We start from the raw sequence: 14,680 nt of genomic DNA on the forward strand, positions 1-14,680 counted from the left end.
AAACTGAGGCCATAGTAGGTTAATAACCTGGCTTGAGAGCAAAGGAAACTGAAGCCTCAAGAAGTCATATGACTTGTGCAGTTTCCCAGCTAGTAAGTAGTCTAATTAGTAAGTAGTAATAGATCCCAGGGCTCTGCCCTCATCTCTGATTCCTTTCATCTTTTATGCTCAAGTTTTGATTATTATTTTTTGTTTTTTGGAAGGCAGTGAGCCCTTGGCTAGAGTATTGTGTTATGGCTCTTAGGTACAGCTTGGTGGCAGTGTTGCTCAGTCCAGCTCACCCACCCTAGCTCAGCTCAGCCCAGCTTCCTGGAAAATTGCAGCTAGTTCCCCTTGGGGCTCCTTCCCTGAGTCAAGAAGCTTGATGTCAGCCACTTTCTGACTCATACTGGGCTGAAAATTAGCCTAGCAGACATCCTGTTGACGAGCAGGAACCTGAACCAGAACACAGAAAGCCCAATGCCTTGCTGTTAACAAAGGGGACACCTTGTTTGGGTTCCTCCCCCGCTAGGAGGGGTTGCATTAGCTCAGGAGTTGCTCGGTTGTTTCTTCTGGGAGGAGAGAACAGATCTGAGGTCCCAGCAGGCTGATGGCTGGGGAGACGAAAGAGCCTTGATTATAGCAGTCTATAAACTACTGGAAGCAGGGAAAATGGCCTTGCAGCCACCTCTGCTGCCACCCCCACTTGCTCTCCGGAGCCCCAGGACTTCCCAGTATATCTATCAGCTTCCTTCTTGGGTGCTGGAGGACTTCTGCTACAAGATGGACAGCCTGAATGAATGGGACTGGATGCAATTTGGTGAGAGCAGTGTCAAGGGGATCTGGGGTCCCTGGGCAGACTGGAGGCTTAGGAAGGTGGGAGCCCTAGGAATGGCTGGGCTGACAGGACACAGTGGGCTTATAGGGGATGGACTCATCCAAGAGCGCATGACCTATCTCCCTCAGGGAGCACAGGATTTAGAGTTGAAAGAGATCTTAGTGATGGTCTAGTCTGACCCTTTCATTTTATAGAGAAGGAAATGGAAGCCTTCATAAAGGGGGAAAATGAGGAATCTGAGGCCAAGAGAGGAGACAATTTTCCCTCAGGTCACACAGGTAGTCCATAGCAGAGCTGTGATTTGAACTCAGGTCCTCTGACTTTGTGACTCAGATCACTTGCCACTGCCCTATATAAGCTCTCTTTTTTTCGTGTTTAAGTACTATTTTACCTTTTGCTTTTGAGCTATATTTTTAGCTTGTTTCACCTAACACAGTATAATAGACAAAACTTCAGAATGCTAGTTGAGATCTAGATCCTTAGCTTTTGCTCTTATAAAATGAGGAAGTTAGACAAGATGGTTTCTTGTGTCTCATCTAACATTCTGTGATTTATTAACTTGTCTAATGAACGTAGCCATGGAGGCAAAGAACTATGTTAGAGAGCTGACCCAGAGTCAGGAAAATCTAGGTGCAAGTCTCACTGCCCATACTTGCTGTCTTACCATTTTACCTAGACACCTTTGTGCCATAGTGGAAAGAGTATTTAGATCTGAACTCAAGAAGACCTGAGTTCAAAGCTTACCTTAGACACTTCCTACCTAGTTGTGTGACTTTTGCACAAGTCACTTAACTTTTTCTCAATTTGCCCATCTCTAAAATGGGGACAGCAATAATAGCATCTACCTTACAGGGCTGGTGTGAGGTTCAAATGAGAGATTACAGGTTAAGTGCTTTACAAGCCTTTATATAAATACTAGCTGATATCATTATCATTAATTTCTCACAGACTATAAGTTGAAGGGAAGGTACAAACCTCCATTGGTAGTGGGAATTTCCTCCTCTGGGCATTCCCTGCTTGGTTAAATCATAGGTCTGGTGATTTTTAGAATCTAGAATCTCGAAAAAGATGTGTCATGGGGTAATAGTCTTCTGGTATTAGTTACTAGGCATGTTTCTTAGTGCTAGGTGCTGAAAAATTGGTTACTAGGTCTGACTGCGCTTTGTAATTGTGGTGCTGATCAGAAGGAAAAGGAATGATGGTATATAATATCCCGCTCCTCTTGTCTGTGAGGAAGGTACCGTAAATGTGCCCCTCTCTGTGCTGTCTCTCCAGGGATGCTAGGAAATGAATTAGGTCTGAGGGTGCTGGGGAAATTAATCACAGCCTTATAAGAGAAAACCATCTTAGACCTGGTGAAGATGCCTTCTCCTCAAAAAAAACCAAAAAACAAAAACCAACTAAGAAAAATCCTTTCTGCCTACTGGATTTACCATTTATTACATGGTGTTTTGGAGTGCAGATATAAACGAGGTTATGCAGAGTATTAAGCGTATCAGTTTGTAATCAGGGCAACTAGGTGAACAGTGGATAGAGCGCTGGGCCTGGAGTCAAAAAGACTCATCTTCCTGAGTTCAAATCTTTTCTCAGATACTTATTAATTGTGTGATCCTGGGCAAGTCACATAACCCTGTTTGCCTCAGTTTCTTCATCTATAAAATGAGCTGGAGAAGGAAATGGCAAACCACTACAGTATCTTTGCTAAGAAAACCCCAAATCAAGTCACGATTGAAAGAAGTGAACAACAGCAGCAGTAAAGAATTAAGTTATATAGGAGGTGGAATACCTGCTTTGGAAGGGTTGTTTTATACTAGACTGGGTTACTTGTAAAAGGCTGCGAAATCTCCTTAGCTTGGGGTAGGGAGTGGGGCAGGAGGGGTCTTTAAAAACAGAAACATTTTGTACTCTCCCATTCTTGCTCATATGTTTGGATACTTGTCTATGTCGTTGAAGTGAAAAGTGTGTATCATTTAAAGAGGCAAGCATCTCTTGGGATCTGGGCTGTTTTTGATGAATTGCCGAAAGGGCATTGGATTTAGTCTGACCGGGGTGGAATCCAGACTCTAATTTATTAACCAGGGATGTTGAACAAGGTCAATAAACCTTTGGCTTCCTTGGATCATAGATTCTAAGTGAGAGGTGACCTTAGAGGTCTTCTGGTCTAACCCCTTCATTTTACCGACTAGGAAACAGAGGCCTGAAGAGATTTAATGACCTCACCCAAGGTCACACAAGTATATGTCAGAGGTGGAATAGAAGTATCTTTCTCATCTACATCTGCCACATAGAATGGGTTTAATATATTCTTTTGGTTGTTCAATGAGGAGTTTGGGTTAGATGATTTCTAAGGTTTCTTGAATCCTAAATCATACTACAAGTTTTTAAGCACGCTATTTTAACCTCCCACTCAGGGTGGAACCCTTTCTACCTTGGCCCACACAGGGCCCCACCCAGCCTCAGTGTCCGGGGGAGACAAGGAGGCAGAAGGGATGGATTCTCAGGGACTTTCAGGTCTGTCTATGATTTGTGGACTTTATGGAGGGGAGGATGGTGAATGGGCACTTCACACTATAGATGAGAAAAAGAGACATTCAGTGAAACTTTGTCTTGGGCTCCTAGCCTCAGCTAGGGTTCTATTCACAGTTTTCCTAAAAGAGGAGTTAATTTCCTAGGCTACAGGCTGGGGCTGGGGGAAACCTCCTCCTCACCCCACAGTAGACGCTTATCGAGGGCTTCCTTTGTGTCATTACGAATTTGTCGTCACTGTGCTAAGTGCTGGGGATAAGATAAAAACAACTTGACCCTTCCCTCGAGGAGCTCACGATCGCCCACCTGCTTCTAGCCTCCCTTGAGATTTCTCTCATTCTCAGGAAATAAAGTACTTTCTTTGGGTGACTTAGCAACTTCTCTCATCTCACCCTTGTAATTGAAAGGGCCCTCAGAAATCCTCGAGTGTGAACCCTCTGCTTTTCAGAGGACTGTGCTGGAGGCTCAAACAGGCAGAGTGAGATGTTCAAGGTCCTATCATGAATTCATAGAGTCAGTCCTAACCCCCTTATCTCCGGTATCCCATGACTAGAGCTCTGTCCTTAATGCTTCTCTTTCTCCATAGGTTGGGGAGGGAAGTGGGCTAAAAGAAATCCAGAGACTCTGGGCATGTGGAAGTTCAGTCCAGGATACACTGTGTTCCTCTTAAGGTACCTTAAGCCCTGTGACGATGGTATGATAAGTTTCCGCAAACAGGATGGTGTCTGGGGACTTCTCGTGACTCAGGTGGCTAAGCCAGTAAACTGATTCTTCGCACGTCATTTCCCCTCCCTGTGCTCTGAATTATTTCCTCGCTCCTCCTGGGTAGATTTGGTGCCTGAGGTGGGGTGGATGTGGCAGTTACGAAAGTTACTGACAGCCTAGGACCAGCCAGCATCAGCCTCCCTCAGCATGGACTCCTTTTCTGACACAGACCACTTTCCAGGCTGGCATGACTTCAGGGGCATGAAGAAGTCCCCAACTCCCCATCTCCCTATGCCCAAAATGAGACTTTATCTCCTGTTCGAATACCATTTTCATGAGGACAGGACATGCATGAAACTGTTAGTAGCAGTTTTCTCCTCAGTAGGAATCAATTTTCAGTATACTTCGTTGAGAGCAAGTTTTTAAGGAGGAGAGTAATGGTCTGTGGTGGTGGTGGCGGTGGTGGTAATAGTAGCAAGGTTGGCTTGGAGCAAAAACACAGACAGAAGCAGAGTCAGTCACGGTGAGGCCCTGAATTAGAATTCTGGTTCTTCTATTTACTACCAGTGAGACTATTAAAAAAAGGCTAGCTTCCCGATTAGACTATTAATAGTCAGTATTTGTATAGCACTTTATCTAGTTTTATCCTCATCACAAGCCAAGGAGGTAGATGCTATTATTATCCCCATTTTACAGATGAAGAAACTGAGGCAGGCAGAGGTTCCATGGCTTGCCCAGGGTCGCACAGCTGATAAGCATCTGAAGCAGGATTCAAACTAAGGCCCAGATCCAGTATGTCCATGCACTGTGCCACCTAGCTGGTGACTTAGAGGGCCATGCAGAACAGTTATAATCTCTCAGTCCTTGTCCTTAAGATAGGGGAACTCAGGATCCTTGAGTGTAAAAAGAAGGAATTTGGTGAATTAGAAAGGGACACTGAATTGGGATCATAGTCATAGATTTAGAATGAGAGGGACCCTTAGAGGTCACTGAATCCAAACTTCTCATTTTCTTTTATTTTATACGGGAGGCGGAAGTGGTAAGAAGAGGGGGATCAAGTTGTCATTAAGAAAAGAAAGTAGAGAGGGTCATTGGAGTAGTTTTTTTTAAAATAATTTATTTTTATTTTTGTTTTTCAACATTCACTTCCAGTTTTATATTTTCTCCCCCTCCCTCTCCTCCTTCCTCCTCAAGACAGAATGCAATCTGATGTAGGCTCTACTTATACATTCATATTAAGCATATTTTCACATTAGTCATGTTCTAAAGAAGAATTAGAACTAATGGGAGGAACCATGAGAAAGAAAAAAACAAAACAACAAAAGAAAAGAAGAGCGAATAGTATGCTTCGATCTGCATTCAGATTCCATAGTTCTTTCTCTGGATGTGGATAGCATTTTCTATCGTGGGACTTTTGGAATTGTCTTAGATCCTTGCATTGCTGAGAAGAGCTAAGTCTATCAAAGTCAGTCATCGAACAGTGTGGATGTTACTGTGTACAATGTTCTCCTGGTTCTGCTCACTTCACTCAGCATCAGTTCATATAAGTCTTTCCAGGTTTTTCTGAAGTCTGCCTGCTCATCATTTCTTATAGCACAATAGTATTCCATATACCACAACTTGTTTAGCCATTCCCCAATTGATGGGCATCCCCTCAGTTTCCAATTCTTTCCCACCACAAGAAGAGCTGCTATAAATATTTTTGTACATATATATCCTTCTCCCATTTTTATGATCTCTTTGGGATATAGCCCTACAAGTGGTATTGCTGGGTCAAAGGGTGTGCACAATTTTATAGCCCTTTGGGCATAGTTACAAATTGTTCTCTGGTTGGATCAGTTCACAATTCCACCAACAATGCATTAGTGTTCCAATTTTCCCACATCTTCTCCAATGTTTATCATTCTTCTGTTTTGTCATATTAGCCAATCTGATAGATGTGATGTGATACCTCAGAGTCATTTTGATTTGCATTTCTCTAATCAATAGTGATTTAGAGCATTTTTTCATGTGACTATAAATAGCTTTAATTTCTTCATCTGACAGTTTCCTGTTCTTATCCTTAGATCGTTTGTCAACTGGGGAATGACTTATATTCTTATAAATTTGATTCAGTTCTCTATATAGTTTAGAAATCAGGCCTTTATCAGAGACACTGGCTGTAAAAATTGTTTCCCAGCTTTCTGCTTCCCTTCTAATCTTGGTTGGATTGGCTTTGTTTGTGCAAAAACTTTTCAATTTAATGTAACTAAAGTCATCCATTTTGCATTTCATAATGTTCTCCATCTCTTGTTTGGTCATAAATTCTTCCCTTCTCCATAGATCTGTAGGTAAACTATTCCTTGCTCTCTTAGTTTGCTTGTAGTATCGGTCTTTATATCTAAATCATGTACCCATTTTGACTTTATCTTGGTATAGGATGTAAGATGTTGGTCTTTGCCCAGTTTCACAGAAAATTCACAAAAGAGAATGGGAAAAAAAAGCCAAATAAGCAGGATTGCTTTGAAAATTATATGTTGAATTTTATTATATTTAACAGAAGCATAAACTGTATGGAACAGAAATTTGCAGTTTCATGTATGATCCTCCTTTTCTATTCTACCAAGTATATGTAAATGCTTGTTTTATTTGATGTTTTAAGTCTAGGATAAAATAAGACATAAAATGAGGCAGCGATGTAGCATAAGTAATCTTGGAAGTCGTATCCAAATCTAAATTCGCTGATCTCATAAATACATGTACAGCATAAATGCCTGATAAAATTATCTTTGTGGTTCCATCAATCAGTAAGCACTTACTAAGGGCCTACTGTGAAACACATAGAATGAAAGGATTGCAGTCTGCATGGTGGGGGGAGTCATCACTTTGATATGAGCAGAGGTCCACTGGAACATCCTCACATAGTGTTTTATTTTCATGGTGCTGTTAATTATGTTTTTTTCATTTGATTATCATAATCTGAGGTAGGTCATGCAAATATTTGGGCTGGACCTGGGATTTTGTTAGCATAGGGAACTCCCAGTGTGAAAACTCCTTTTATCAATGCAGATCAACCTTCTTTCTGTTCAGAGGCTTATAATCTTAACAGAGTTTATCTGAGGGCATTAAGAGGGTGAGCGTCTTGCCCAGGTTTACCCAGATGACTCCAGCTTTATGCTTCCTGACCTTTTACTGTAAACACACACACACACACACACACACACACACACACACAGAGAGCCACTTTGCAAATGTGGAAACTGAGGTTCAAAGAAATTAACTGGTATGTCATGTCGAAAGCCAGGATTCTAACCTTGATCTTGACTCCCATGCTCATCAGGCTTTACTGCTGCCCGCTGCTTCCCCTATACAGATGATCTCTATGAAACAATGCATCTCTCTCCAATGATATATTCCTTTGAGTCAGAAACCATGGCTATTTCATTTACTATAGTGCCTAATGTCCACATGTAGGTCGGCCTTCCCTCTTTTTCTTCTGCTTCTTTTTTTTTTCTGTTGAGGCAATCAGGATTAAGTGACTTGCCCGGAGTCACACAGCTAGTAAGTGTCAAGTGTCTGAGGCTGGATTTGAACTCAGGTCCTCCTGACTCCAAGGCCAGAGCTCTATCCACTGTACCACCTAGCTGCCCCTCAGCCTTCCCTAAATCTTCTTTCCTGATGATGTTATTTTTAAGGGGGCAGTGCCTCTGCCAAGTTTATAATTGGACAAGATCACATTCTCATTAGTGTTTTAATATATTATAGTGTAGTATAGTGTATATAGTTTAATATATAGTATAGTATAATATTATATTATACTTGTAAATGGATGGTAATCATTTTTCCCTTCACTGTCCTTACAGCATTTTTGCGGGGGGTGAGGCAATCAGGGTTAAGTGACTTGCCCAGGGTCACACAGCTAGTAGGTGTCAAGTGTCTGAGGCCTCATTTGAACTCAGGTCCTCCTGACTCCAACACTGGACCTCTATCCACTGTGCCACCTAGCTGCCCCCCTTATAACATTCTTGAAAAGGTAGAGCAGTTCATCACCACAGGGTGAGGAAACTGAGTCGAGAGACCAGGCAACTTGCCTATGACATTCAGTAAGAGTCACTGAATCTAGGACTTCTGACTCCTAAGACTGCTTCCTAAGACTGCTCTTTTCCATATGTATCACTCAGCCTATCTTAGCCTCAGTTTTCTCATCTGTAAAGTGGAGATAACCATATCTAAAAGTGTTTACTTCTCAGGGATGTTATGAGGATCCATTTAGAGAATATATCCAGACATCTCTCAAAACTTTGTAAGCACTATATAAATGATGATGATAATGATTCCCTAGAAGCTCCAGGTTTTTTTCCCTCAAACTGGGACAATCTTCTGTGTCAGAGTAAGAGTCTTCCTTCTAGGTCTGTTTACTATTTTTCCTAAAACACATGTAATCAATCCCCAGTCAAAACTGTGACCTTGGCTAAGGACTTAACCTTAATGGGCCTCAGGCAACTCTCTAAAACCAGTTGTCATTGGTTTGGGTGTAGAAAGTTCCCAGACGAGGAAACCACAGGTTGTTGGTGAAATACAACAGACCATTCATTTGATGAACTTCAAAGTTGGTGGGAGGCAAAATAAATTTCTTTCTTTTTCTTTCTCTCTTTCTTTTTCTTTCTTTCTTTCCTTTTTTCTTTCTTGGAATATGACTTGTAACGTTCCACAGAGTATACCTCTTCCATATTTTAGATCTTTCTTTCTTTCTTGAGTATGACTTACAGTGTTCCACAGAATATACCTCTTCCACATTTTAGATCTTTCTTTCCCCCATTACTTCTCTTCCTTTTTTCCCTCCCTCTTACTATGTGCTGACATCTCAAGCTTGAGGTTTTTCATCCATGCTGGATGTTGTCATATGTTAATGTGTTGATCCTCCAGTCTTTCATTAGATGAGCATTTATTAATTGCTTTCTATGCTAAGCTCTGAGGATGCAATCAATTAACCAGTATTTTTTTTAAAAAATCATTTTTATTTTAATTCATTTTATTTTAATTTTGAATTTGGAATGATCTCCCTCTCCCTCCTTCCTTACCCATTCGTTGAGAAGGCAAGAAACACAAAACCCATTACAAATATCCAACCAACATTTATTAAGAGTTTACTACTGTGCTCCTAAAAAAAATTCTCTATACTGAAGGAGCTTACATTCTAATGGGGAAAACAGCCTTTAAAAGGGAGCTGTAGGCACTGTACTAAGCCCTGGGGATGCAAAGAAAGACCAAAAAATTCTCTCTGCCTTCAAGGAGCTCCCATTCTAATAAGGGAAACACCAGGCAAATGACTAAGTGCATGTAAGATATGCAGAGTCTAAATGGAAAGATGTCTGCAAGGGAAAACACTAGTAATGGGGGATAACAGATTTACATTTTACCATGGATTTCCTAGAGGCCTAGTAGCTTAATCCAAAGAACTAAATCCAAATGTTATCATTTCGGGCTCTGTGGCAATCTGGGGGACTGGGAAAGGAGGCATTGGGTGGGAAGGAGATGAGAGGGGTGACTTACATTGCTCTCCATAGTGTGCCCTGCCGGCAACTACTTAGTCTATCTCTGTTAAGATCAGCCCCACTTAGAGATCTCGATAAAGGCCCCTCTGCCTGCCTCGAGGCCTGGCTAACTGGGAATGCTCTCTGTTTGCTATTTAGCCTCTTATGTGATGACAGACCAGACCCAGCTGAGGAAGATCAAGTCCATGGAGAGAATCCAAGGTATCAGCATCACTCGAGAGCTGCTGTGGTGGTGGGGGATGAGGCAGGCCACAGTGCAGCAGCTCCTGGACCTCCTGTACCGACTCCAGCTCTACCGAGCAGCCCAAGTCATCCTGGACTGTGAGTAACAGGCGCCCCTACCCTACCCTGGTAGGCTTGGTCACGCTGTGGCTGGGTGTGGCTCGGTTCTGCCTCCCTTGTCAGCAGTACCCCCTCTAAAGGTACACAGAGTCATTTTCATCATCACCATTCACACTGATATACAGAAATATTAATTGTTTGTGGGTAGGCAGGGCCAATATAACAAAATATCAATTTCACCAAAATTAATCTATATATTCAATGTCATCCTAATTAAATTATCAAAAAATTATTTTATGCTGCTGGAAAAAATAACAAAATTCATTTGGAAGAACAAAAGGTCAAGAATATCACAGGAACTAATGGGGGGAAAATGTAAAGGAAAGAGGTTTAGCAGTACCAGATCTTAAACTATGTTATAAGGTAGTAATTATCAAAACCATCTGGTACTGGCTAAGAAATAGAAAGGTAGATCAGTGGAACAGAGCAGACATATGATCAGCAGAGAACAAATATAGCTATGCAGTGTTTGAGAAGTGTAAAGACTTAAGTTTTTGGGACAAGAATGCATTATTTGGTAAAAATTGCTGGGAAAGCTGGAAAGCAGTCTGGCAGAAATTGGGCATAGACCAGTATCCTAAACCATTTACCGAGAGAAGGTCAAAATAGATACATGACCTAGATATAAAGGGAGATATTACAAGAAAATTTGAAGAACATGGAACATATTACCTATCAGACTTATGGATAGGTGAACAATTTATGAACAAACAAGAGATAGAGAGTGTTGTGAGATGTAAAATGGATAATTTTGATTACATTAAATTAAAAAAGATTTTGTACAAATAAAACAAATATAGCCAAGGATCAGAAGGAAAGCAGAAAACTGGGGGAAAAATTTATAGATAGTTCCTCAGATAAAGGTCTCATATCTCAAATATATAAAGAACTTTGTCAAATCTATAAGAATGCAAGTCATTCCCAATTTGAGAAATGGTCAACAATATGACCAGGCAGTTCTCTGATGAAGAAATCAAAACAATTTCTAGTTATATAAAATGCTCTAAATCATTATTGATTAGAGAAATGCAAATTAAAACAACCTTGAGATATCATATTACATCTATCAGATTGGCTAAAATGATAGAAAGGTAAAGTGACAAATGTTGGAGGGGATGTGGAAAAATTGGGACCTTAATTCATTGCTGGTGAATCTGTGAGCTGATCCATCCATTTTGGAGAGAGATTTGGAATTATGCCCAAAGAGTTACTAAACTGCCTCTACCCTTTGACCTGGCCATTCCACTATTAGGTCTGTTTCCCAAGAGGATTAGGGGAAATGAAAAAGAACCTTAATGCTCTAAAATATTTATAGCAACTCTCTTTGTGGTGGCAAAGAATTTGAAATTGCAGGAATGCCTCTCAATTGGGGAATGGCTAAACAAATTGTGGTATATGTTCATGATGGAATATTACTCTGCTATAAGAAATGATGAACTCAATGATTTTAGAAAAGCATGGAGAGACTTCCATGAAATAATGAAGAGTGAAATGAGTAAAACCAAGAGAACATTCTGTATAGTAACAACAGTATTGCTTTAAGAACAGTTTTGAGCAATAAATCATTCTTACTATTATAAATACCCAAATTAACCTCAAAGATCCTGTAAAGGAAGATGCCGTTTGAATGCAGAAATGAATATTGCTATGGTATAGGAAATGATGAGTTGGTTAATTTAGAAAAAACATGGAAAGATTTGGACTTAGGAGGAAGATGCTATCTACCTTCAGAGAAAGAGATGATAGGAGGAAAGAAGCATAGCTCAGTCTTACATATATGTGTTTGAGTGTATATATGTCTATGTTCATAGATATCTGTGTGTGTGTGTGTGTGTGTGTGTGTGTGTGTGTGTGTGTGTGTGTGTATCCATGCTTAATTGTAACCTTCAGGATGAGGGGAAAGGAGGAAGAGAGGAGAAGAAAATAAAGTAAAAAGTGCACAGCAGAGAACAAAAGAAAATCAACAAGGAAGCAAAGAAAAGCTGGGCAGCTTTGAAAACAATGTGTAGTATTTATTATATAGGTTTTCTTGAAATGGAAATTTATTGTTTTATCTTGACTGTTATCTTATGGTCTGCTGTGTATATGGCAATGTTTTTTTTTCTTTTCTAATTTTGTATTTGAGTATAAAATTTTAAAAATTACAAAAAAAAAAAAAAAAAAGGAAGATACTGAGATACAGGCCCAGAAGAGGGGGTGTGGGGAGGAGGAAGAAAGGTTTCTTAATGAGTCATAGCTAATACATGTGCAAGGTCAACCTAGTGCCTTGATAATCTGCCATCCAGCTATTCTGATGATCACATCCATACTAATGTGTTAATGATAGCTGTTGTATTAATTTGACACTGACCTCAACTGAGTAACATGGTTATAATTAATGAGTCTTCTGGAGAGAGAGGAGGAACCTAAAGCAATGACTTTAATGGTGGAGATTTCAGGCAATGAAATAAATTGATGAAAGTTTTTGGTTGTTTTTTTGACCAGGGGAAAGCAACTTTTAAAATTCTTCAAATCATATTAAGTCTGCCACTAATTAAACAATTTTGTTCATGCATTTTGAATGACTGTACCATCTTCTCCCAGAGTCTTTATCAGTAACAAAGAAAAACAGTCAGACAAAACCAGCCTGTACCATGGGTTTATCTAACTGTGTTTGCAACATTCTGCACCCTTATCCCCTACCAACAAGAGGTGATATTATAATTACTCATCATTTCTCTGCATTTTAGTATTCTACTCATTTACATTTTTATAGTTATGTATTTTGAAATGTCACTCTTCTGATTCTACTTACTTCACTCTGGTTGAGTTTGTATATCTTCCCATGCTTCTATAAATTCCTTATATTTGTTGTTTGTTGAAGTGAAATGATATTAAATAGTATTCATATGTCACAATTTGCTCTACCAATAGTTCATCTACTCACCTTATTTCCATTTATTTTTGTTACCAAAAAAGTATGAATAGGAGTACTTTGTTTTTATCTTTAACCTCCTTGAGGGTATATGCCCACTAGTGGGATCTCTAGGTCAAAGGAAATTTAAACAGTTTTGTGACTTTTGTTGCATGATTCCAAAACTTTTTCCAGAATGGTTGGACCAATTCAATTCATAGCTCTGCCAACAACAAGTTAGTATATTTCTTCCTATAGCTCTTCTGAACACGGTTTCTTTCTTTTTATCATCTTTCCTGATTTTATGGATATTAGGTGAAAATTCAAGAGTCATTTAAATTTGCTTTTATCCTCTTAGTGATTTGGAATGATCTTTCATGTAGTTATTGAATAGTATTCATGTAGTATGCGATTTTCCCTTTGAAACTATTCACTAACCCTTCTTTGGAACTGTGGCCTTCTAGAAACTATGCCTTCTTGTTGCCCAGGGAACAGAAAAAGTCCTGATCTTGGACTGAGAAGTCCTAGGTTCTTGACTCAGCTCCAGAAATAGGAAGTTGTGGGACCCTGGCCTAATCACTTAATTTTTCTGAGCCTTAGTTTTCTCTTCTGCTAGATGTTTCTTTGTCTTACCATGCCTGCTTCTGCCTCCTGCTGCCTCAGATCCCTCAGAGTGCCAGCTAACCTCAGAACCATATTATGTGCTCTGGGCAGACGATGGAATTAGAATAATGATAACTGACATTAATGTAGTGCTTCAAAGTCTACATATGCTCTGTGGTTAGTCAATAAACACTTAGTAAGGACCTACCTCGGTGTAGCAGGCACTGTACTATGCTCTGGGGATACAAAGAGAGGCAAAAGACAGTCCCTGCCCTCAAGGAGCTCACAGTCTACTGGGAGAGATAACATGTAAACAGCTAGGGACTGAGCTAGGTAACAGGTTATACATAGGTTGTGCCATCTGAACCTTAGGACAACCTTGTGATAATGCTATGGGAATCCTTTTGTTATGAGGAACCTGAAATTCACCGAGATCAAAGGACTTGCTCAATTCATTTCATTTTAATGTTTGTTTGTTTGTTTGTATTTTGGTGTTGTTATTCAGTCATGTCTAACTCTTTGTGACTCCATGGACCACAGCACACCAGGCCCTTCTCTTCTCCACTATCTCCTGAAGCCTGTTCACACTCACGTTCATTGCTTCCCTGACACTATCTATTCATCTCATCCTCTGTCATCCCCTTTTCCTTTTGCCTTTAATCTTTCCCAATATCAGGGTCTTTTCCAACAAGTCCTGTCTTCTTATTTTGTGGCCAAAGTATTTAAGGTTCATCTTCAGTATTTGACTTTTCAGTGAACAGTCTGAATCAATGTGGTTAGGCCCAACAAATGTTTAGTGAGCATCAACTGTAAGAAAAATGTTCTGTAAACCTTAAAAGATTTATTTATCTTTTTAGGCATTTATTAGGCACCTACTATATGCCATGCACTGGGCTACAAACTGGAGACACAAAAATGAAATAGTCCTATCTCCCAAAGAGATTACAGTGTACTGCACTGATTTTTGCATTTATCCTCATATATCCTGTACGAAGATAAGTATAGACACAAAATATACAGAGCAAATACAAAGTAACTTGGGGTCCCCATGGGAGTAGGGAAGGAGAATTGGAAGATCTCAGAGGCTTTCCCAGAGGAGGCGGTATCTGAACTGTTCTTTAAAGCAGAGATGCCAAACACACAGCAGCCAGCCTCCTGGTGCTCATAACACTCCCTAGTGGAGCTGAACCAGATTAAAATGTAACAGAAAAGTATTTGACAAAATAAATAAAAAAATGCAATAGAGCATAGATAACATTA

The 14,680-nt window shown here is 40.0% G+C and overlaps 1 protein-coding gene across 2 annotated transcripts in view; it reads left to right on the forward strand.

Moving 5' to 3' along the window:
• IRAK2 (interleukin 1 receptor associated kinase 2) overlaps positions 1–14,680 on the forward strand; it is a 55,252-nt gene that overhangs the window by 10,664 nt on the left and 29,908 nt on the right. The window contains exons 1-2 of one of the 2 annotated variants that reach the window (XM_027863781.1): positions 364–799; positions 9,721–9,903. In XM_027863781.1, the coding sequence (XP_027719582.1) occupies positions 652–799; positions 9,721–9,903 (331 nt within the window). In that variant the 5' untranslated portion in view covers positions 364–651. Of the gene's footprint in view, positions 1–363; positions 800–9,720; positions 9,904–14,680 lie in introns of those variants that run through there. The other variant, XM_027863782.1, reaches the window with a different exon arrangement.

The sequence above is a fragment of the Vombatus ursinus genome, unplaced genomic scaffold, assembly GCF_900497805.2.
Source record: "Vombatus ursinus unplaced genomic scaffold, bare-nosed wombat genome assembly UNPS02014773.1, whole genome shotgun sequence".
Classification (NCBI taxonomy): domain Eukaryota; kingdom Metazoa; phylum Chordata; class Mammalia; order Diprotodontia; family Vombatidae; genus Vombatus; species Vombatus ursinus.